The 21728-nt window shown below is 40.7% G+C and overlaps 7 protein-coding genes across 12 annotated transcripts; 3 read left to right on the top strand and 4 right to left on the bottom strand.

The window, feature by feature from the left end:
- Positions 1-148: 148 nt before the first annotated feature.
- Positions 149-1696, bottom strand: LOC108134477 (putative nuclease HARBI1). Its single transcript, XM_017254791.1, has 3 exons — positions 1342-1696; positions 532-1222; positions 149-464 (listed from the first exon to the last, which is right to left on the bottom strand). Exons 1-3 carry the CDS (start codon positions 1660-1662, stop codon positions 346-348), a joined length of 1131 nt encoding a protein of 376 aa, XP_017110280.1. The 5' UTR covers positions 1663-1696; the 3' UTR covers positions 149-345.
- Positions 1697-2377: 681 nt separating this feature from the next.
- Positions 2378-7460, top strand: LOC108134504 (protein piwi). The gene is made up of 8 exons (XM_017254828.2): positions 2378-2515; positions 3594-4271; positions 4332-4652; positions 4707-4861; positions 5115-5315; positions 5369-5560; positions 5979-6089; positions 6402-7460. The coding sequence occupies exons 1-8, from the start codon at positions 2432-2434 to the stop codon at positions 7282-7284; spliced, it is 2625 nt and encodes an 874-aa protein (XP_017110317.1). The 5' UTR covers positions 2378-2431; the 3' UTR covers positions 7285-7460.
- A 289-nt stretch (positions 7461-7749) lies between these two features.
- On the bottom strand, positions 7750-14016 carry LOC108134505 (wiskott-Aldrich syndrome protein family member 3). Of its 6 annotated transcripts, none has more exons than XM_017254829.2 (7): positions 13809-14016; positions 11939-12747; positions 11675-11776; positions 10907-10987; positions 9497-10194; positions 9191-9437; positions 7750-8473 (listed from the first exon to the last, which is right to left on the bottom strand). In XM_017254829.2, the coding sequence occupies exons 2-7, from the start codon at positions 12681-12683 to the stop codon at positions 8295-8297; spliced, it is 2052 nt and encodes a 683-aa protein (XP_017110318.1). In that variant the 5' UTR covers positions 12684-12747; positions 13809-14016; the 3' UTR covers positions 7750-8294. The 6 variants fall into 6 exon arrangements, with proteins under 6 accessions (XP_017110318.1, XP_041566169.1, XP_017110319.1 ...); XM_041710235.1 differs by having other exon boundaries at positions 13979-13996; XM_017254830.2 differs by lacking the exon at positions 13809-14016 and adding an exon at positions 13689-13709.
- A 213-nt stretch (positions 14017-14229) lies between these two features.
- Positions 14230-14870, top strand: LOC108134506 (ATP synthase subunit g, mitochondrial). The gene is made up of 3 exons (XM_017254836.2): positions 14230-14307; positions 14365-14418; positions 14506-14870. The coding sequence occupies exons 2-3, from the start codon at positions 14379-14381 to the stop codon at positions 14763-14765; spliced, it is 300 nt and encodes a 99-aa protein (XP_017110325.1). The 5' UTR covers positions 14230-14307; positions 14365-14378; the 3' UTR covers positions 14766-14870.
- An 801-nt stretch (positions 14871-15671) lies between these two features.
- On the top strand, positions 15672-18142 carry LOC108134532 (DET1 homolog). The gene is made up of 2 exons (XM_017254878.2): positions 15672-16741; positions 17027-18142. The coding sequence occupies exons 1-2, from the start codon at positions 15797-15799 to the stop codon at positions 17708-17710; spliced, it is 1629 nt and encodes a 542-aa protein (XP_017110367.1). The 5' UTR covers positions 15672-15796; the 3' UTR covers positions 17711-18142.
- LOC108134533 (extensin-2) lies at positions 18138-18814 on the bottom strand. The gene has a single exon (XM_017254879.2). It carries the CDS (start codon positions 18744-18746, stop codon positions 18231-18233), a length of 516 nt encoding a protein of 171 aa, XP_017110368.1. The 5' UTR covers positions 18747-18814; the 3' UTR covers positions 18138-18230.
- An 877-nt stretch (positions 18815-19691) lies between these two features.
- On the bottom strand, positions 19692-21561 carry LOC108134472 (vacuolar protein sorting-associated protein 72 homolog). Its single transcript, XM_017254785.2, has 4 exons — positions 21330-21561; positions 21138-21270; positions 20319-20619; positions 19692-20258 (listed from the first exon to the last, which is right to left on the bottom strand). Exons 1-4 carry the CDS (start codon positions 21461-21463, stop codon positions 19768-19770), a joined length of 1059 nt encoding a protein of 352 aa, XP_017110274.1. The 5' UTR covers positions 21464-21561; the 3' UTR covers positions 19692-19767.
- Positions 21562-21728: the final 167 nt, after the last annotated feature.

The following is a 21728-nucleotide window of genomic DNA, read 5'->3' as shown; positions in this document are numbered from 1 at the left end:
CACGCAGCTGCTGCAGCCGATAGCTGTTCTCTAGGCACTTTGGGGGAGTTCCCTTAAAACGTAATCACAAATGTAGCATAAATTCCAAGCGTGTAAAAATGATGTCCTCAAAAGTCATGGGCGGCAAATTTAAATAAAACCCAGGTCAAAAGGTTATTGATTTGATACTTGGGTCAAGGATATTTTTATTATGGGTCAACATTTATCATATCGAAGAATCCCATAAGGTAAGTAGTTTTTCAATAAAATTGTAGAGTCGGTTTTTACGTATTGTACTCTCGTTTTTGATTTTATATCTTATACTTTAATTGAAAATTATTGTTGTATAACTAAGTATTGTATTTATTAAGATGCAAAATGAATTTTAATAAATTGCCTTCTATTGTTATCTTCCCCAGATTTCGGTGCTCTTCCTATGGAATTGAAGAATGTTGAATTGAATGGTGCAATGTTCTGTTCAGTATCTAAGGAAAAAGATTTAAGATTTTAAACATTCCATTGGAGGATCTGCGAGCAACAATATTAACTTACCAATGCTGGGGTCTGCCCACTCCATTGCCATGTTGTGCAGAATGGATAGGGCTGTAATCGTTTGTTTGGCAGACCCATGAGAGCCCAGTATTTCAGTTCCAAGGATACCGAACCGACTCATCAACAGGTTGAGACATTTTCTGGCCGAGGCATAAGTGATTGAGTGTGCGTGGTTGTACAACTCCTCGGATTGGTTCCTTGGAAATCGAACTGGAGTGAACAGGGATGAGGAACAACGGACCATTTCGTTCCCCAGCAGGATGCGTCCACGAAACTCATTCTGTTCGAATCGCTCCTTTATTTTAGACAGAGCAAACATCTCCGTGTCAGTAAGCATAGAATGTTCTTCGATCAAACGAATATCGAGGTCCCTTATCTTATGTGTCGCGTCGCAAACAATTTGTAGATGAAGCTCCTCCTCTTTTGCAGAAATCGGGGTTTCCCCAACAAGATCTTCTGTGGCCGAGTTATCCGGTTGAAATCTCACAGTTGTCTGCAATAATGCCCCGATAACTTGCGGCATATTTGCAATGGCTTGAAATGAACACATCATTCGCTCCTTTTCGGAAAGAGTGGCCGGCATTCTGATATACCGGGAAGCTTTCGAGGATAATACTGAAGCAACCCGACGTGTGATTTTCGCCAAAGTCCGTAAGCTAACGCCATGGGCCATTGCAGTCAATTTTGGGTGCTAAAATAAAGTAATTTTCGATTTTAAAACAAAACTCTACAACGGACAGTTTAGGTACAATGTTGTATATTCGCGCTTATTGGGTACATACAAAACTTGAATACAGAAATTTTATTTACCTCTGTTCCGCCCCACAGTCGGATTGCGGATAGGATTTGTAGGTCTATTGGAACTTGCTCCCGTTTCAATGGTTCATAATATTCAATTTCGAGGTCGTCACGCACAATTTCAATAATTCGGCGCAGATTTTCTTTGGTGTATCGGTACTTAATGCGAAATTGGTTCTCATTTAGATCAGTCAAAGGGTTAAATCGTGGGTGCGTTTTCTTCATATGGGTTGATCGTGCTTGTCCATTGTTTTTGGGACTAACAAAACTTTGAAAGTCTTTAAAATATTCCAGGTCTTTAAGGGACCGCTCAAATTTTTGTATATCTTGCATTTTCACTTGTTTTGTTTATACTTAATTTAGTGTGGCTGTTGCATACATCTTAGAAAATATAGCAATAGGAGCAACAGTATTTTAAGGCTCTAGCAACGACAGGAGTTTGAAGGAAAATAGTTGCGGTATATACCAAATGTATTGTGAATAAAATATCAGGGACCGCAATAGCCTATTCACATTACAGTATTTCTTGGTGGAACGATAGGAAGACGGTGAAAATTTTCTTCTTACGAGTGTTGTCCCTTTTTTGTTTTTGTTGCCTCTTCAGATTCATGCGATCGTACAGAAATGTTGCATATTCAACTCCCACTATTACGAGTTGGTCTTCAAGGTGTTTAAAAAACAGGTAGATTACACCACTAAACGCTTTTTCTATAATCTAATCGAATCTAAATCACGAAAGGCTTAAGTAATGCTGTTTTATGAGTATATACCATATACTATTATCTTCTGAAGAATTCACGGTTTTTCTTAAAGACCTTTTTTCTTTCACAAAAATAACATTAAAAAAAAAATTGACAGATTTAAAACTATTCTGTTTTCGATTGTGGTGGTCAATAATAATGTGAATTTTACATGATAAGAAGACCCGAACGTTCCGCAGGGATGCTGTCTTTCAGATTACGTTATAAGGAATTGAGTTCGATTAACGTAAGCTAAAAACATCGATACATTGAAGTCCACCTCTAACAGCGCGTCAGTTTCAAAGCTTTCTATTCATTCTTCGCTTGGTGTTTCGAGAGTTAAAAAGTGCAGGAAATTATAAATGGCTGACGATCAGGGACGTGGACGCAGGCGTCCACTTGATGATGATGAACCATCTACTTCCCGAGGAAGCAGAGATGAGCCGGTAAGTTATTTTATATTTCAACAAAAAAAAATCAGCTTCTTGGAAACAGTAATAGTTGTTTCCCTTTTCGGTTTTGATTTAATTCCGTTATGATGCTTCACATATATGTATTCATACCGGCATACATACGTATATTCAAACATACAGTTCTTTAGACGGTCATAGCTTCCATAGAATGTGCATAAGTGTATTTGTGTATAAACAAGAATATGCGTGCTTTAATTTAAAAGGTTTGTCTCAAACAAAGCCTTAAATAAACAAACAAAATCCACTGAGAGTATGCCCGCCAAATACATAGTTCTTGGGCAATACTGTAGAAGGAAATATAAAACCGATTCGTATTTTATGTAGACAGTATTCCAGAGCAAGGCGTAAGCCCATTTCGATTTATTGTTGAGCAAGCGATTCTTCAAAGTGAGTCCATCCAACGAATGTTTTCATGAAGCACTTAGTATTTGCCATACTTTTGTATTTTTTCTTTGATGCTTAAGATTTGTATGTGAAAGAGACGCAAAAACAAATTTAAGACTAATTCATTTGCTTTTTCAGCTTTCTTTCTTTATACTTTTGTCTCTATTGACTTTTATTGTTCCAAGAAAGTAGGCTTATATATTTATCTCAGTCACTCTTTAAAGAAAGAGCAGCATTTAAACCGTAATACAAAAAAAGAGAAAAGTCTATTAGAATGTTTCAAAATATGTGAGTCTACGGTTCCCATTAAGCACCATCCAATCCACCTTATAAATAACGTGAAAAGTACGTAACAGGTAGAAGGAAGCGTTTCCTGATCAATATCAATAGCCGAGTCGATCTAGCCATGTCTAGACAGACGGACATGGCTAGATCAACTCAAAAAAAACCGTATAATTTTCAAAATTTGTTTAGTTCTTTAGTAAACGTTTAATAAGTTTTAATTTGATTAAAATCCATTCTAAAATTCCCTCTTTATTGTTTTTGCTTAATTATAATGGAGATGCTATTACTTTGACCGCAGCTGTTTGTATGTGCCATATGTGACTCCAAAGTTTTATTTTTTTATTAAGTCACTATTTTTTAATTAATTTCAATTTGTATGCAGAGGAGCAAAATATTCAAAGACTCTTCTTCGGGTGGATCGAGATCGGATCCTCGTGCACAGCCCTCAAATTCTGATTCCCGTGCAGGGGCTTCGAGATCCGATCCCCGTGTCGAACGCAGTGGCGCTCCAAGTGATCGAGAACGAGTCGGAGGTAGCCAGGCACCGGCTGGAGCTACCAGGCAAGAAAGACGTGATGAAAGTGGTTCGACAGACCGTCGACCAAGGGGTGATCGCTTCGACATGGTGGCTACCCGTCCGGCTGAATTGGTGTCCAAATTGGGAAAGGATGGCAGGCCAATTAGGCTGCAAACGAACTTTTTCCGCCTGAATACTAAGCCGGAGTGGCGTATAGTTCACTACTGTGTGGAATTCGAGCCGAGCATCGAGAATCCACGGGTCCGGATGGGAATCTTGTCGGAACACGCCAACGTCTTGGGATCTGGTTACCTTTTTGACGGTTTGCAACTGTTCACCACTCGGAAATTCGAGCAGGAACTGACCGTGCTGCGTGGAAAGTCGAGACTGGACATTGACTACACAATAAGGATCAAGTGTGTTGGATTTATATCGACTGCGGAGCCCCGCTTTTTGCAGGTTCTAAATCTCATTTTGCGCCGATCCATGAAGGGCTTAAAACTAGAATTGGTCGGTCGCAATTTTTTCGATCCCCATGCTAAGGTAACATCTATCACCACATTTATTTCTTGAGTCTTGGTAATAGTTTATTTTTAACTTTAGATCGAAATAAGAGAACACAAATTGGAACTTTGGCCGGGCTATGAAACTTCAATTCGCCAACATGAAAAAGACATTCTATTGTGCACCGAAATAGCTCATAAGGTTATGAGAACGGAAACAGTCTATGACATACTGCGTCGTTGTTCACAAAATCCATCCAGGCACCAGGACGAATTTCGTTTGAATGTTTTGGACCTAATTGTTCTCACAGATTACAATAACAAAACTTACCGTATCAATGATGTAGACTTTGGACAAACTCCAAAGTCAACATTCAGTTGCAAGGGGAGGGACATCAGTTTTGTGGAGTACTATCAGACTGTAAGTCTTCCACAAATATCACTGCCTTCTTGTTACCTTATGCTTTTCTTTCAGAAATATAACATTCGCATACGGGACCATAATCAGCCTCTGTTGATATCCAAAAATAGGGACAAGGCTCAGAAAACTAATGCCAGTGAATTGGTGGTTCTTATTCCCGAGCTTTGCCGAGTGACAGGGCTCAATGATAACATGCGCTCAAACTTCCAGTAAGAACTAGTTGTAATCATACATTAAGGGATCTTTTGTGGGCTCAAGATATTATTATAGATGCTAGATTTGTGTGCGCGTGGCAAAAGTTTAAGAGAAACTGGCAGTGCGTAGGAAATCCAAAGATAAACTGACAACCTTTTGAAGCTGATTTCTAAAGTAATAAGAATAAATACTAGTATTGGGGACTGAGTTTTTATTGTTGAAAAATATACGTAATTGTTTATCTGCAACTGTATAATTTGTTAACAGGTTAATGCGATCCATGAGTGAGTACACACGGATGAATCCCAATCGACGCATTGACCGATTGCGCAGTTTCAACCGTCGCTTGCACTCCACTCCAGAGAGTGTTAAAGTTTTGCGAGACTGGCACATGGATCTTGACCAGAACCTTACCGAGGTACAAGGTCGCATAATTGAACAGCAAAAGATTGTGTTCCACCACGGAAAGTGAGTTGAAAACAATATCAACTTAGCATATTTTAACTTAATAATGTTTTCAGGGTTCCAGCTGGTGAAACCGCTGATTGGACAAGAAGCTTCCGAGACCAAAAGATGCTCACCACTCCCAGCGATGGCATCGATCGCTGGGCTATAATCGCACCAGAGAGAAACTCTTACGAGCTTAAAACTCTGTTGGATAATTTGTTTAGGGCTGCTAATGGAATGGGTCTTAAATTTAGGAGCCCTCATGAGTAGGCTATCGAAAAACCCATACTTCGCTTTACGGGTGCACAGCATTCTCTTAACGAACGTAGACGTAAAGCGGGGTTTAGGGTGCATATAAGACTGGCTTACAAATTTAAATCTACAAAATCCTCCAGGCATCAAACCTTAATGTTTTTTTGCATATTGACTCGCTGATTCAAAAATGACACTGAAAATTTGTTTTATTGAGCATTTTCATAAAAGCGTAAAAAATGTTTTTTAACTGTTTTCATACGTACTTTATTTTTTATCTACAGTTCTGCTTAAACGATTTCGGTCATCGATAGCTTATTTAAAAAAAAAATTGTTAAGTGTCACTTTTTTTTAATCAAGGTGTCCAATTTGTGAACCGGTGTAATTTTTATTTTATTGATTTAAATTTTTACTTTGTTATTTCAATTACAGAGTCAAAATTTATGACGATCGAACGGGAACTTATGTGCGAGCTATGGATGATTGTGTTCGCATGGATCCCAAACTTATCTTATGCCTTGTTCCTAATAACAACGTTGAAAGGTTTTTATTCTCGTTTTAAATATTGACATTTATTTCGGACCTAATGGTTCTTTCTTAATTTTACTTTTATTATTCATTTGTTCCTGTGGCAGCTATATGAAATCATTATCCGGATCCTGTCGGTTCTGATTTGTGTACTAGAAAGTCTTTAAAAAATACTTTATTGCGGTTATCTAAATAATAGTAGCACCCACTCCTCATCTTTAAATGCTTATCAAACTAAAAAAAAATTTTATTGAGTATTTAAAGTTGACTTCTTACATACTTATCTTATAACTTATAAAAATAGATTTCTTTTTAATAATATTTCAGATACTCGGCGATTAAAAAGAGAGGATATATTGATAGAGCTGTGCCAACCCAAGTGGTCACTATTAAGACAGCTAAGAATCGTGGCCTCATGAGCATTGCCACCAAGATAGCAATCCAATTGAATTGCAAGTTGGGATACACTCCCTGGATGATCGAGTTGCCATTGTCGGGCTTGATGACCATTGGTTTTGACATTGCGAAGAGCACACGTGATCGCAAGAGGGCTTACGGAGCCTTGGTCGCCTCCATGGATCTTCAGCAGAACTCCACGTACTTCAGCACTGTCTCGGAGTGCAGTGCCTTTGATGTGATGTCCAACACCCTGTGGCCAATGATGGCCAAGGCACTGCGCCAGTATTCGCGGGAGCATAAGAAGTTGCCAACGCGTATAGTGTTTTATCGGGACGGCGTAAGCTCCGGCTCGCTAAAGCAGCTATTCGAGTATGAAGTAAAGGATATTGTGGAGAAACTGGACGCTGAATACAAGCGGGTCGGTGCTGATCCACCGCAGTTGGCCTACATTGTGGTCACCAAGTCGATGAATGCGCGTTTCTTCGCCAACGGAGGCAACCCCCCACCGGGAACTGTAGTCGATGACGTTATAACTCTACCAGAGCGTTATGACTTTTATCTGGTCTCGCAGCAAGTGCGTCAGGGTACAGTGTCGCCGACCAGCTACAACGTGGTTTATAGCAGCATGGGCATCAGTCCGGACAAAATGCAGAAGCTCACCTACAAGATGTGCCATTTGTACTACAACTGGTCGGGCACCACACGTGTGCCGGCCGTTTGCCAGTATGCCAAGAAACTTGCTACCCTTGTGGGCACAAACTTGCACGCCATTCCACAGAATGCACTTGAAAAGAAATTTTATTATCTATAAATATGTATACCTAAGTTCTAGAGTTGAGCCCGAACAGGCAGTGAAAGAAACTAGCCTTTTTTGTTTTACGAATATTATCTTATTTTTTTTACGTATAAAAGTTTCTAATTTTGCACAAAAATTTATTCGAAATACCTTTGGGTAGACAACCTATTTAATAACACTTTCTGCTTACTAAAATACATTTGACTTATACAATGTCTGGTATTAAAGCTTAAACAAAATAAAACCTGTTATATTTCTAAACAAACAATAAAAAGAAAATATACAACACCACGGAAAGCAATTTGTTTTTATTTGGAGTATAATTACTTTATTTATATTATATGTTTTACTTTTTATAAAGAAAAATTACATACATCCATGATCGTTTGCTTAAACCACCCAAGTCATGGCTGCTTATATTCGTGAAACATACGTTCCTAATTGTACACAAGGATAATACAAATTCATAGCTTGTTGAGTATATTGAAATGCTACGGAGTTCGATATTTAATGTATTTGTTGTATTTACAAAATTCTAAATTATCAATTTGGATAAATGTTTCATATTAATCGTATCGATTGCAAATTGGGATAGGATTGAGTTCAGTGATAATATCGATTATTAATAATTTAATATCCAAACACCGACTTCTATAATACAGATTAGATTTATTAGATTATGATTAAGACCTTGACTCCAAAAGAAGCGACAAAACAGCCAAGTGTTTAAATCTCTCCTCGATTATCGTCTAGGCTTAAATTTCAAATGCGTTTGCTATAGCGATTACTTTAACGATAATTATTCGTTGGTGTATATACAATTATATTAAAGTTTTGATTTTGGATATATTATTTAGGATTCGGTGTATATTGTATAAAGGGTGGTAGAAAAGCTTTGGTGCTTTTGTGTAATCCAATTGTATACCACGCTTGGTTAAGACCATCGTATGGATTAATTCTCTTTGGAATTACTTTTTCTTTTTGTTTTTTAGAATTATGTCAGGCTTTAACGAGTTAATCAGGGATCAAGCCGATGTTTCGTTCGGTTCAATCCAGCCCTCGCTGTCGTCTTCACTATCAGAATCTTCCGACTCGGATAGTTCGATAGCCACACGTCTGGCCAAGATTGAAGCCACGTCCAGCGGCGCCGCATTGCGCTCAATTTCTTTCTGCTCTGACTTTTCAACCTTGCGTAGAGTAATACCTGAAACAAAATAGTTTGTTGAGAATAAAATAAAGAGTATTTAACTCAGGCAATCAAAAGGGTTCTTAAAGTTTATTTTATTTTTGAAGTACTGGAGTTAAAGATTTTAGAAATTCACATTTTCAAATCCAGGTGGTTTTCTGTATCTTGGAAGTGAAAGGATATCCTTAGTTTTACTATTTTTTTTATTTTACATTACTAGGTCCTAAGGGATCTAGGAAATACAGTCTTAAAAAGAGGATGAGGTGTATTACCTAAAAGGATACCCACCCACCTACATCTATTCATTTTTTTAGGTATACAGATCTATTTTCTTTAATATTTTAAGTCCTTTCTTAATTTTTAAAATTTGCATAAAGTAATATTAAATTAAAATTTGTATAATTCTTTTCACTAAATACTAGTTAATATGTTTTTTTTTACTTAATCTTAAGATATTATATGCTTAAAATTTTCCAGTCTACCACAATTTTGGTAACAGAAAATCCAAATCAAAGAAGGGGAAAATTATTTAGCTGTTCTTTTTACCTTAGTTAACTAATATTTGTAATAAATAAATCACTAGGATGCATTTAACGATGTACTTTTCAATAATTTCTTTAAAAATGTCTGAAATAGCCCATTGTAACTGGGGAACTTAATTATTTTTTTAATCTTCTGAGGAGTGGGATATCAAAACTACAACAAATGAGTAATGCCTGGTCATGTTCAACTCACCATCACGGATAGCCTTCATCAAATCGTTGCGTGGGTCATGGAATGGAGCCACCATCTTTTTAGGTGCAACAATGTGCGGCACACCATTTTGCTGGCCAGGTTGCATTTCGCCATTGGCCAGCGACTTGGGCAGAATTTGGTGCGGGCGCAGCGTGTGCTGGTTGCCACTGCCCATGCCCTCCTCCACAGGTGGCGGTGGAGGCGGCGGCGGGGGAGCGGCATTGGGTGGCGACATCTTGGGCGAGTGCTGCAAGGAATGGCGTTGAACGAAACGCATTTTAAACAAAACAGAACAGTGGGGCATACCTGATCCGGCACTGGCGGTGGTGGCGGCAAATCGCTGAGGGAGTTCAGTTGATTGCCGGCCATACCCATGGCCATGCTGTGGAAAGTGTTGTTCAGCTGCGTCATGACCATATCATTGGCATTCTGGACGCTGTTCGGTGTCATCTGCGGAGAACCAGCTCCCGACGAACTGTTCGCTCGGCCCAGCAGCTTGGCCGCCATGTGGCCACTGTTGGCGCCGTTCATGCCGGACATTGGTGAAATGACGTCTGGAACTGGCGGTGGCGGTGGCAAGGCATCCCGACTGGTCGACATACTTCTGCCCCGGGTCGGAGTGTTGGCATTCGAGGCTGTCGGCGTACCGCCACCGCTGCCATTCGACGGCGGAGCCGGTGGCGGCTGCGAGGGACGCGGCTTGGTGCGTGACGGTGTGCCCGGACCGTAGATGGGTTCCGGCGACATGACACCCTGGCCCGTCTGCCCGTAGAGGGCGTGCGACTGATACAGCCCGGCATCGTACATCTGCTGATGCTGCATGTGCATCTGCTGCTGCTGCTGCTGGGGGCCACCCATCCCGTTGCCGAATGTGGCCGCATACTGGTTGCCCATCTGTGGGGGAAGCTGCTCGTAGGTGCTACCATCGATCTGCTCGGACTGGTAGCTGCGGCGCAATTCGATCGAGTTGGGACGAGGCGGACGCGTCTCGTAGACTCCCATATCTAGAAAAATGATTGGGATACATTAGAGCCAGGGATTATAGGACACTGCAAGCATTGTTTGTACAGGACGACACACATCTCATTTCAGAACACGCCAATTATTGTGTAATTACACTTGAGGAACATTAAGACATGTAATTACAAGCAATTCAGAATTCCTGTGCAGATGAGACTCTCGGCTGGAGGAGAATACAAAATTTTTAGTACATTTTCATTACCGATTCACAGTCTTTGTAAGCTCTTTTTGCACAGAAAACAATTTAGAGAAACTATCATAGAATAAGATGTGGCGACAGAAAGGAATTAGTAAAGCTGCAGAGTGACATGTAGACGTAGATGTGGAAATTGACTCAACTACAACAGAAAGAAAGGTGGATCCTAAACAAAAACGTCTGCTCAATCAAAAATCACGAGTATGAAATGAATTTAAACATTGTGCAAGACACAATGACTGTAATGTGCAGAGGCATTAATTAATTACAAGTCAACAGGTCTAGTTTTACAGTGTTTTGAGATAATAATTATGTTTTGCACAAACATACAACTCATTAAATCATCGCAACTTCGATTGATAGTTCAAGAGTATTATCTGTACAGTGTACACACATATGCTAATAAAATCAAAAAGGATTGCTAGTAAGGTAAAAGGATAGAAGCGTGTGAAAGAACACTTATAGTCTTTACTGAGCTTAAGGGTGTGTGGATGTCTAACCTGCAATCGCAACGGCGGTTTGCTTGGTGACATTACTGTTATTCTCCAAATGTGAAAGCATATTATAAGGCTTTATAGTATCTGTAAATGAGATGATTATGCGCGATTGATTCATACACAATTAAAGGTCTAATTACTTTCACTTAATCTTATCAAAGAATAACCAAAGAGTTTAAACAAACCAACATGCAAATAAACGAAAGCGGTGAAAAACAGTCGGCGGTTGGGATTATGAAGTTTAATGTAAATTTAACCGAATTTACATCACTTTAAGGGCCTATGGATTTAGAGGAGTAGGACACTCAGAGTTCAAGTCGAAGGGAAAAGTATATATTTTCCTATATCGAAAGTCAAGTGGTATTAATTTAAGTATCTAATTTTAGTTTTATATCACAATTTCGTATCCATACAATTTGGGTAATAAATCAAAATGATAATAAAATTATGGGAAGCATTTTATGGCTGCCTTGCAAACACTTTTAAAAACAGCATTCGAAACTTTTGGCTGCGACTTTGGGTTAAAAATGTTGATAATAAGAGAGATATGATAATTGGAAGCTCGTTTCGATCCCTTTTTTTGGGTCGTGATTATTTGGGTTAATTCTAGTTAACAGCAACTGCAAAAAAATACGTATTAGTGATCCTCGATCTGGGTTCTGAGGCGTATCGAAAACTAGCGAGTGAAGTAAGTGAATGAATGGCGGAAACATCTGTATCGTGGGATGTCAGCCGGGCGCAAATAAAAGCTACGTGGCCCCATCATCGTACCTACGTCTTGGATATTACCGACAACTTGGTGGTGCGCATCGAGAGTGCTTTGCCGCAAATCGATGTCAACCTCGCTCACAGTCTGTATTTTGACTAGCTGAACTACACGGGCAGACAGGACATAATTGATAATTAAAATATTCCATCCAAGACAAGTGCAAATATTCAGTGCGTGGATCAAACGTTCCAATGGTAGCCTACTAATTTGGTTCGCACTGAGTACTTAGCTCTTCCACTAGCAACTCCGCCTTGCCGAGTACTTACTTCCGTATCCGGCTTCCTCGTTGACCATGGAGTTCGGAGTGCGATAGATGACGTTGTTGGGCATCAAAGTCTCGCCGTGCACCAGGGCACGTTGTCGCTGCTGCTCTCGCGTATTATGTGGCACCCTTATCTTAGTCTTCTGCTTTTTGTTACCGCGTCCAGCGGCACCGCCGGCTCCTCCCTCCTGTCGCGGTCTGTTCAGTTTCTTGCCCTTGTCGTGCATCACACGCTCGGTGTCCTTCAACATCTCCTGGCGCCACAGCTCGAAGAAGTAGTTGGGATCCGTGTAGAACTTGAGTCCATCCTTGCCATCGTCCCTGTACACATTGAGCTTGTCCAGCGGCGGCGGCTTGTCGCACTGAGCGTATGTGTCCATCATGGGCGCCGGCATGGTGGCGCGGGAGAAGATCTGCTGATCGAACACCTTGGCCGACTTGAAGGCTTTCTTGCGGGTGATGTCCGTGAGGGGCACCTCCTCCACGGTGCTGTCCAGCTGGGTCACCTTGATGGCCAGCCGATCGATGCGCGCCTGCAGCGAGTTGGCCCGATCCCCGATATTGCCCACATCCCGGGCCAGTTCCCCGAACACATCCTCGGCGTGCTTGGACAGCGACGACAGCTGGCGGATGATGTTCGTCAGCGTGGTGTTGGTCACGGTCTCCAGCTCCACGGACTGCAGCTCATCCTGCTGGTAGACGGAGCGGGCCACATGCACGGGCTCTATCGATCGCTTTGGCAGCGGCATGTTGGGGCGCAATTGACAATTATCTCCAACTTGACACACCCGTGAATTATCGCGTCCTCATCGACTGAAACACAAAATGTCAATTAGTCAAATATTCAAGAGTGTCCGATTAATCAAATTCAAATGGCTGGTACTTTTTTTCTTCGGATATTTCTATATTAAAAAAACTTTATTAAACTTAGTAGTTTTATTAAGTTTAAAAGCTTGACTTTCACTGAAAGTACACTGATCTTAACTTGAGTTTGTTTACAATATTTTTACAAAATTAATTTTTACACAAATAAGTTGGATTTTGTAATTCTTATCAGCTTATTTTTAAGGAAGATTGTTTTGAATTAGAAAACTTAGCTATACTTGCAAACAACAAAGTAATAGCAAAAAAAAAACTAGTATATTATTTTTTTTTTTATTAATTTAAGAAAAGAAACGGCGCGATGGTTTAAAAATGTGTCACCATTTCACCAAACCATAAACAAGAAATTTTTGTTTAGCTCATTGGATATTGATTAGGTGTTGATATGTTTTCTGCAATAGTTCAAGTGTCAAAGTTTTGTGGGCTGCCATATTTTATCGCTTGTGATTTTTTCTTCACAATCACCGAGTTGGTTTTTCAATTATTTTGTGATATGCGCGACTTGGTGATTTTGACGTCTGGATCTGGACCACACCCCACGGAAATGGTATTCACAGTGCGGTGATAAGAGCGTAACGTCCAAGTCACCCACCCCCGCAAGATGCATTCACGGTCGCGGCGAGATTAGTCGATAATGCGCCCCTTTTGGTGGCATTATCTGGGGGCTCCGACCTGAAGGCTTTACGTGGGCACCACTGTACGTTTGTATACGTATATCTTTGGGCCTCCCACCAACGCAAATTAGACGGTCACGCACACACACACACACACACACACACACAGACACACACGCGTGTGAGTATATGACTTTTGGGGCGACTTTACGCGATTTTCGCACTGGAACGTTTGCACTAAATCGCAACAATACACACATCTCTCTGTGCAGGCACTTTCTATTCGCAGTGTTGCATGGTTGTGACTTCGATTTAAAACACTCGACCAGCTCGGCTCAGCTCACATTCACACCTATCACATCGCAAACGCACACTCACCGCCCGTCACACTTTTCGCTTCGCAGCATGCACCACAACAAACATTAAACAGCCACTTCCGTTTCGGGGGTTCGGTATCAAATTCAATCCAATGAAAACTCTAATTAGCCAATTTGGGGCTTGAAAAATGCAAATATTTGCTCGTTTTGTGGAAACCAAGATTTCCACACCTTTGCAGTGTGACCGCCGCTCTGCCTTTTGAAAATACCCCAGGGCTCCGTTAAAACGAATAGGCCCCTAAAATAATATACCACCCACTAAGTGGATGAAAAGTATTTTAAATTGTAATTGGGTTCTTATTAAGTTTTTGGTAAGCTGATTTCGTTTAAACTTCCGTTAGAATTACAGCTTTTGAAAATTGCTTATAGAAATGATTAAATTAAATTACCTGGCACTAAATTAGTTTTGGTATTTTATAGCTTACGTCCGCCAATCGATAAGTGCTCCTCCAGCCCTGGTCTAGATCCATAACATCTCTGTTTCGTCGCACATTGAATAGGTAAGGTTTTCCACACATTTCGCTTAATTTCATCTTGTATAATTCCAACTCTTGTAGAACCAAATTAAAAAATGGCGAGTTTGGCTACTAAGGGATCAGGACTTGTGAACAGTAAGTGACGAGATTTGAAAGCGCCCAGTTTTGTGTTCCGCTAACAGTGCTACCAATCGCAAAATTATGTAATGATCATTTTTGCAGGGCTCCTTACTCAGGCGCGACCACAGTTGGATGTGTTCCTGAAGTACGCCAAGGTGGAGCTGACGCCCCCGACGCCCGCCGATATCCCGGCCATCCGCCAGGGCCTTGGCAACATTATCAAGGGAGCCAAGACCGGCGCCTACAAGAACCTCACCGTTCGCGAGGCCTGGCTTAACACCCTGGTGACCGCCGAGGTCATCTTCTGGTTCTACATCGGCGAGTGCATCGGCAAACGCCACATTGTGGGCTACAACGTTTAGTCTTACTATAGTCACTGGAATGGAAATCGTAATCTTAAATCAGATGTGTATTTATATGTCTGCGAACATTTCGACACTGAATAAAGTGAAAAAGTAACTGAAAAATCCGAAAATTTTGGAAAAAACAATCTTGCACAACAAAATCTGGATTAAAATCACTAAAATTGGACGTTTTCCTACCCAAGGTTAGGATTATCTGAGTGAATGTTAAGAAAAACAAAATTAAACGGATAACAAAAGTTTAGAATTTAAGAAGATAAACTTTTATTTTTTTGTATGTTTAAAGAAATATTTTTAACTGCTTACGTGGTTTAAGAATTAATCTTTTTAAATTGGTAAGTTCTATTCGAAAAGAAAATTATTTCTTATAAAAACCGCTGTGAATGACAGAAACAGGGATATTTTAAAAAGGTAATACATTGACGAAGTAAAGGCATTTTTTTAGAAAAATATTTTATGAAATTCATTTAATGATCTAGCTCCAATCTCATGGAATTCAAATATTTTTACAGTTTCCCTTATATTTTATTAAATTTGGAGATTGAAATAGTTTTACTTTTTTAAACACATATCTGATTTGAAAGTTTAAAAAAGAATGTTTTACAATCGCAAAAAACCAAAGCAGCATAAGCATACCAAAGACAAAATTAGTTTTAAAATCGTTTAAAAACTAATCTAGCGGTTCGAAAATTGTATAGCGGACTTGTTTTTATACTTTTATGTACCTGAAAGTGGTGCATATAATCTTTAATTTTTAATCTTTAATGAACAAATATGAGTGGTAAATTTTTTTTTAAATCTTAATCTTTTTTTTTTTTTAAATATATTAAGTGCCTAATTAAAATAAAACATTCACTGAAATGTAACGTTCATAGCGCTAGTGAAATATATATTGGCAATCTAGCTACGGTCACACTAAAACACGATTTTTAACAGTTGCGATCGGAAAGGAAACTAATTTTCGAGGAGAAGGCTAAAAGGTTTGAGCCGGTTTTGCAGGGACATAAAGCGGTCCTCCATGGTCAGCCAGAATGGCCTACGAGCGGCGCCTCCGATCGCAGAACCTCGTGCACCTGCTGCAGAACCGCGAATCCGGCTACACATGCGCGGGCAACCAGCTGGGCAGGATGCCCCGGCTGTTCTACGAGCGCCCCTTCTACAAGTGCATCACGCCCTGCCTGACCATTGACACGGTGACGATTCCGCCGGTCTATCTGCGCAAGTTCACGCCGGACGGCAGCAAACTCCTGGCCTTCTCGCAGGATCAGCGCAGCCTGCACATCTACCGCTACAGGGGATGCGCGTCGGTGGGCGAACTGATCCGTCGGGCGGACGTGGGCACTGGCGAGTGCTTCAGCAGCCCGGGCAGCACGCTCAAGAGCACGATCTTCGAGCGTCTGTTCGCCACCAAGGAGGCACTGACTCTGCGCCTGTGCCAGGGCGACTATAGCCTCTACTATCTGCATCGGGAGTTCAGCATTTTCCTGGAGGAGGGCCGTTACGTCCTGCTGGCGGCCATGTCCGTCCTGCGCGGCGCCCTGCCCATCGATGACTATGTGCGCTATCCGGATCTGTTCGACAAACTGGAAGTCTTCTCGTATGTCTTCTTCGTGGTGGACCTGAAACTTGGCGTGGTCAGCGATAGTCTTTTCCTGCCGCACGACTCCATTGTGATTGCCCACAATCACGGTATTTCGGTCTTTGGCTCCACGGTGGCGATCATGTCGCGGCTGCATCAGTGCATCTACGTCTACGGGGTGACGGAGGGCAAGCTCCACGTGCAAGAGACCGTTGGTCCCCGGCCGCGGGACTTCATCGAAAAGGCTCGCTCCGATTTTGACAACCTGGACGCGACTACAGTTCTGCCCATTACGCACATTAAGCAGCGTGTTCTGAGCTTCCTGTATCGCCAAATTGATCCCGAATCCCCTGCAGTTCAGGAAAAACGTCGAGAGTTTTACAAAAACTTTGAGTTCGTAAGTGGAATTTTCAAATGTGTCCTTATCGGTGCCCGATTTACCTTTTTAATAATTAAATAAGAATGTTTTAAACCAATTCTTCCGAAAATTGTCTGGATATTTCTGATTATAATCAGAATTTAAAGTTAAAGAAGTACTCTACTATTTATAAAAGCACAACAAAAACATTTTTTTGTTTTAAATCGCACATACCATAAAGACTATAGAAACTATAAATAAGAAACTTCTAATTCGGTTAAAAAGTAACTTGGTAATTATAAATAAATATTTTACTCTTTTAAGGTGGAACACATGATTATGGAGAGGATGCAACTGGTGAACAAGGAACTCCTCCTGTTGCGCTATGAAGAACGACCAAAAGACAGCGAAACGATGCCCATGACAGGAACACCCCGCCGCTTATATGTTTTCTATACGATATCTGGCGAAGAAGTGGTGGGCGTGTATCCAGATTACTCCGTCGACCTGCTTCAAATCATTCTGCAATTCTACGACGAGATGAGCAACGTGCGATCGCTGCAAACCGGAGATGCGCCCTCATTACCGCTGCACTTCATTCTGAAGCAAAACTTTGTGGATGCCAACGAGTCGATTCCCTTCGTGCGACATGCGGCATTGCGCTTTAATCCCAGCGTGCCCGTCAGCTCCCAGAGTCTTTCGCCTTCACCTTATCTAAGGTTTAACGAATTCAGCTTTGACGATCGCCACGTATCGCCTCTGGAGCGACCCAATCCCTGCTCCGCCGAGCCCATTGTCTTTCGGGATCGCGCCACGCAGTCAATCAAGTTTAGACTGCACGCCACCGCACGCAGGCACAACAATCCACTGGCACCGCGGGAGCTGTGCGCCTTCATTTGGCATCCCTACGAGCCCCTACTACTGAGCATCCAGAAATGTATGAACAGCTACGCCTACCACGTACATCTGTACAGTCACAGCACCGTGGTGGATCCTTCAAGTGCCTGAAAAGTTCATTTATACATATATATTTACATGCATTTTAGTTTGTTTTATATTATACCATGATATGTGATATGTTTACATACACTTGATATAAACAATCCCACTTGATGTTTGGGAGACAAAACACGCATACATTGTGCTGATATGAAATCAGAATTGATAACTAATCTTGTTGTTAAATTCCTTTAAAATTTTCAAATATTTTATATTTGCCAAACTCTCATCAATATATTCAAAATATCATGAGATTGTTTAAGTGATGTTTATTGCATTATACATTACACTATTATTTTTGTTAATTAAACAATTTTTTTTGTAAGAAAATAGTTTGTATGATTCATAACTTTATAACTGTTGATAACTTTGCCTTGAAATATAAGATATTTTAATCTTATAATGTGACAAACACTCCATAAAAGAAAAACAATAATTTAATTTTGTATGTAATTTGTATTGAACGTGGTTTTGAAACTGATAAGACTCTGAAAATGATTTAGATTTAGCTTTTAATTAAGTTTCTCGACTATGTTGTGTTTGAGTGGTGACCATCCTCGTTGTATTCCTTGTTGACCTTAAGCGAGTGATTGATTACGCTGGAACCACCTGGAGGATACGGTGCGGAAGGACCTGATCCTTGTCCGGGAGAAGGTTGCTGTGGCTGAACCTGATTGGTGGGTGGGTTGGCGTTCCATCCTCCTCCCGTCTGAGGTGGATAGGCTGCTTGATAAGCTGGATACATTAGCGGTGGCGGTGGTGGTGGCCTTGCATTTCTATATGGACTGTAGTAGTCAGGCATTGGTATTGGTTGGGGATACGGATACGGCGGCATCTGATTGTAGCCATATGGTTGGTAGGGATAGCCATAGCCATAGGGAGTGGGATAGGCGGGATTGTTGTACTTGTGCTCAATTGATTTGGGCTTGCTCTTGCGCTCCCCGCTGCTGCTGCTGTCGCTATCACTATCACTGTCCGCCCGGACAATTCCGGCGCACTGGCATCCCAGTACCAGGAGGACTCCAATCGCAGCCCAGTTCCTCATCTTTCAAGTTAGCCGCCTGTTGTTCTTTACAATCTGAGCTCACGGGTTTGACTAAATCTTAGACATGAAAATACCTTGTCCGTTCAGACAATCCAAATAACAAGCTCGTGCGTTGTTTTTTTTGATAAGTAGACAGAATGTACATATGTACATCTCCGACAAGGTTGCGTCCACTAAACTAATTCCCTTCAAGATTTTTATATATATAGTTTTTTGTCGGAATGGAAAATGAAGATATTGCCTTTAATAGTATTATCTATAGAAATTTTAAAAAGGCTGTTTTGTGACTAATTAAAGATAAAGAATACATCAAATATAATATACTATATAAACCTATTTCTTTAAGTGTCAAGATGATGCAAGAACTGAGAATTATATACATTCATACAAAGCTATTCCGAGTCGGAACAACCGCATTTCCTCTAGATTTTTGTTATTTAATAGACAATGGCTGTGTGTGCTTATCAACTTGACCATTTGATAGAAATTAATGAAAACAATACATTAAATAGGGAACTTGAAAGTTTAAATACAATTAATAAGCCAAAATATAGAAACTCCATAAATAGGTTTTTTATAAATTGGATGAGAAGGGTAAATATTCTTTTAGGTAAACGTTGTCATCATCTTGCTAAGTCAACAAACCGGATGCTGCTGATAATAGTACATTGTTTTTAGGTTCTTACACTTCCAACAAAACAGACTATGCCTTGATTATAAATAACTTTTTGAAGATTAATTTGTGGGAAAACCCTGTGTACTCAGCCCTTACTTATTAGTACTTACATAAATATATTTTAAAAAATGTGCTAAGTAAAAATTGCTTGACGGTTTCAATGGCTGACTAACAAATATTTATAACATATTCATATTTGTTACAACTGCATAAAAATTGCTTGTAATTACTTAAAGATAAACCTGTTAAGATATCAAATGGTCGAGTTGTTGTGTTTTCCTTGTGCTTCCATTTTTTATTCGGTATATATATATAACTTTATAAACTATTAAATTGGTACCACTTTTAGTTCTGGTCCCCGTTTTTGCTGGCAGCTGCTGAAACCTTGAGGCGATTCTCCTTGACCAGTTTGCGCCATTCCAGCCACTTGGCCAACTCGGGCTGGTCACTGCTGCCGCCCTGCTGCTCCAGCTGCATGTAGTAGGCCTCGCGCAGGATCTTGAAGGCCTGGATACTGTAGTACGGCTGCTGGGTGACCGGATCGAAGTAACGGGCTGGCAGTCTGGTGATCGGACAGATGCCATTGCTGACTTTGGGCGCCGGCTTGTGGCGGAAGATGTTCTGGAACACCTTGTCATTGAAATCGTTCTCTACTGTGACGAATGTCCGCTCACACTTTCCGGCGGTATCCTTTGAATCGACAAGAAGATTGGCTCCTCGAGTGGGCTTTCGCATAGCGGGCATGGTCAGTGAATGATATCGTATCGTGGGCCCTGTAAACGTGCGCTTGGTGGGTCGCGATTTCTTCTTTTCCAGCTCCATTTTCTGAAACTTTTCTGCCAGTTGAAAAGGAAAGTTTTATTAATAAAGCTTTTGCGGATACTTTAGATACCCACCCAGAGATTTAATGTTCTCCTCTTCCGTTATTTTGGCCTCCTCCAGCAGCTCCTCCTGAGTGGGCATATAGTCCTCCACACGCACCTTCTTCTTCTTGCGCTTGCGGGCATCGTCCATCTCCTTGAGTCGGATTTTGGTAGCCTGTGTCTTGATGGCCGTGGAAGTGCGTATGGATTTGCGGCCGGAGTCAAGAACCGTGAATCGGGGCCTGACCCGACGCTTCGTAACCCCACCACCGCCTCGTTTTTTGTGCAAGGCGGGTACGGCCTTGGTTTCCTTCTTGGTCGCCGGCTTGGTTTCCTAGAGGAGTTAAATCATTAAAGCATGATTCAAGCGTATTATCTTAAAGTAACCATGTTTCGACCCTATAAATTATAATTATTTTTAAACAGCAGTTTAATCAAAATCGGAAAACTATAGCCGTTATATGCCACACTCGCATTACAAATCTATCCAGATTATTTGCGCAGTTAAAGGACCTTAATATAGGAAAATAAATATTTTGTATGTGAACACGGATCATGGTAAAATATCTTGCCTATCGGCAACATTAATTTGGTCAAATTTGCAGTGTAGGCTAGTGCTAAATCTTAACTCTTTAGCTCTTATAGTTATCGGTATCTGGACGATCATACGGACATATAATAGAGATCAACAGTATACTTTAAAGGATCGGAAGCGATTTCTGTAACCTGATCCATAGTTTTCAACAATAACAACATACCCTTTGACTTTACAAAACATTGAAATTGTAAAGTTTTTGAACCTATATAAACCGTATGCCCTTAACCAAATAGAATTTCGAGAGTGACCCGCACCTTGTATGCCTTTGTGTTGACGCCTCCGCGTTTCCGCTTCTTTTCGGGCGCCTCTTCCTGATCCGACACAAGCTCATCCTGCTCGTCGATACTGAAGTCGGAGTCCACCACATCCTCCTCTTCGTCTTTTTGTCTGATGAATAAGGGTTTATTTAAAGTGGTTCTATATATTAGAATTTCTTCACAACTCACTCATATTCGTTGTCCTCTTCTTCGTCCTGAAATCCGCCATATGACGTTTTGTAAAAGTCGTCTTCCTCCTCTTCGTTTAGTAAATGGGCTATTTTGTTGCCGGCATTGTTGCGCCGGGAGCGCGAGGCAGCCATTCTTGAGTTTTAATCTGAAACCTTTTTAAATGCAAGCAAATATAAATTTATAGAGTTTTTCGGTCAATTTATGAATGTAAACAACCGTGTAATGTGACCAAGGCGGCATTGGCCAAAAAATACCACTTAAGGTTGAGAACTTGGATAAGCGTTTAATTTAAAAAGATTATGCAGCCCTGGTAATTGAAATTTAAACTTGTTTTCCATAGAGGTTTCTGTTAATTTTCAGTTAAAAGATATGACTTTTAACCATTTAAAAAACTAG

The sequence above is a fragment of the Drosophila elegans genome, unplaced genomic scaffold (genome assembly GCF_018152505.1).
Source record: "Drosophila elegans isolate 14027-0461.03 unplaced genomic scaffold, ASM1815250v1 contig_814, whole genome shotgun sequence".
Lineage (NCBI taxonomy): Eukaryota > Metazoa > Arthropoda > Insecta > Diptera > Drosophilidae > Drosophila > Drosophila elegans.
Note: the sequence above shows the minus strand (reverse complement) of the source record. Positions and strands in the feature narration are given on the sequence as shown.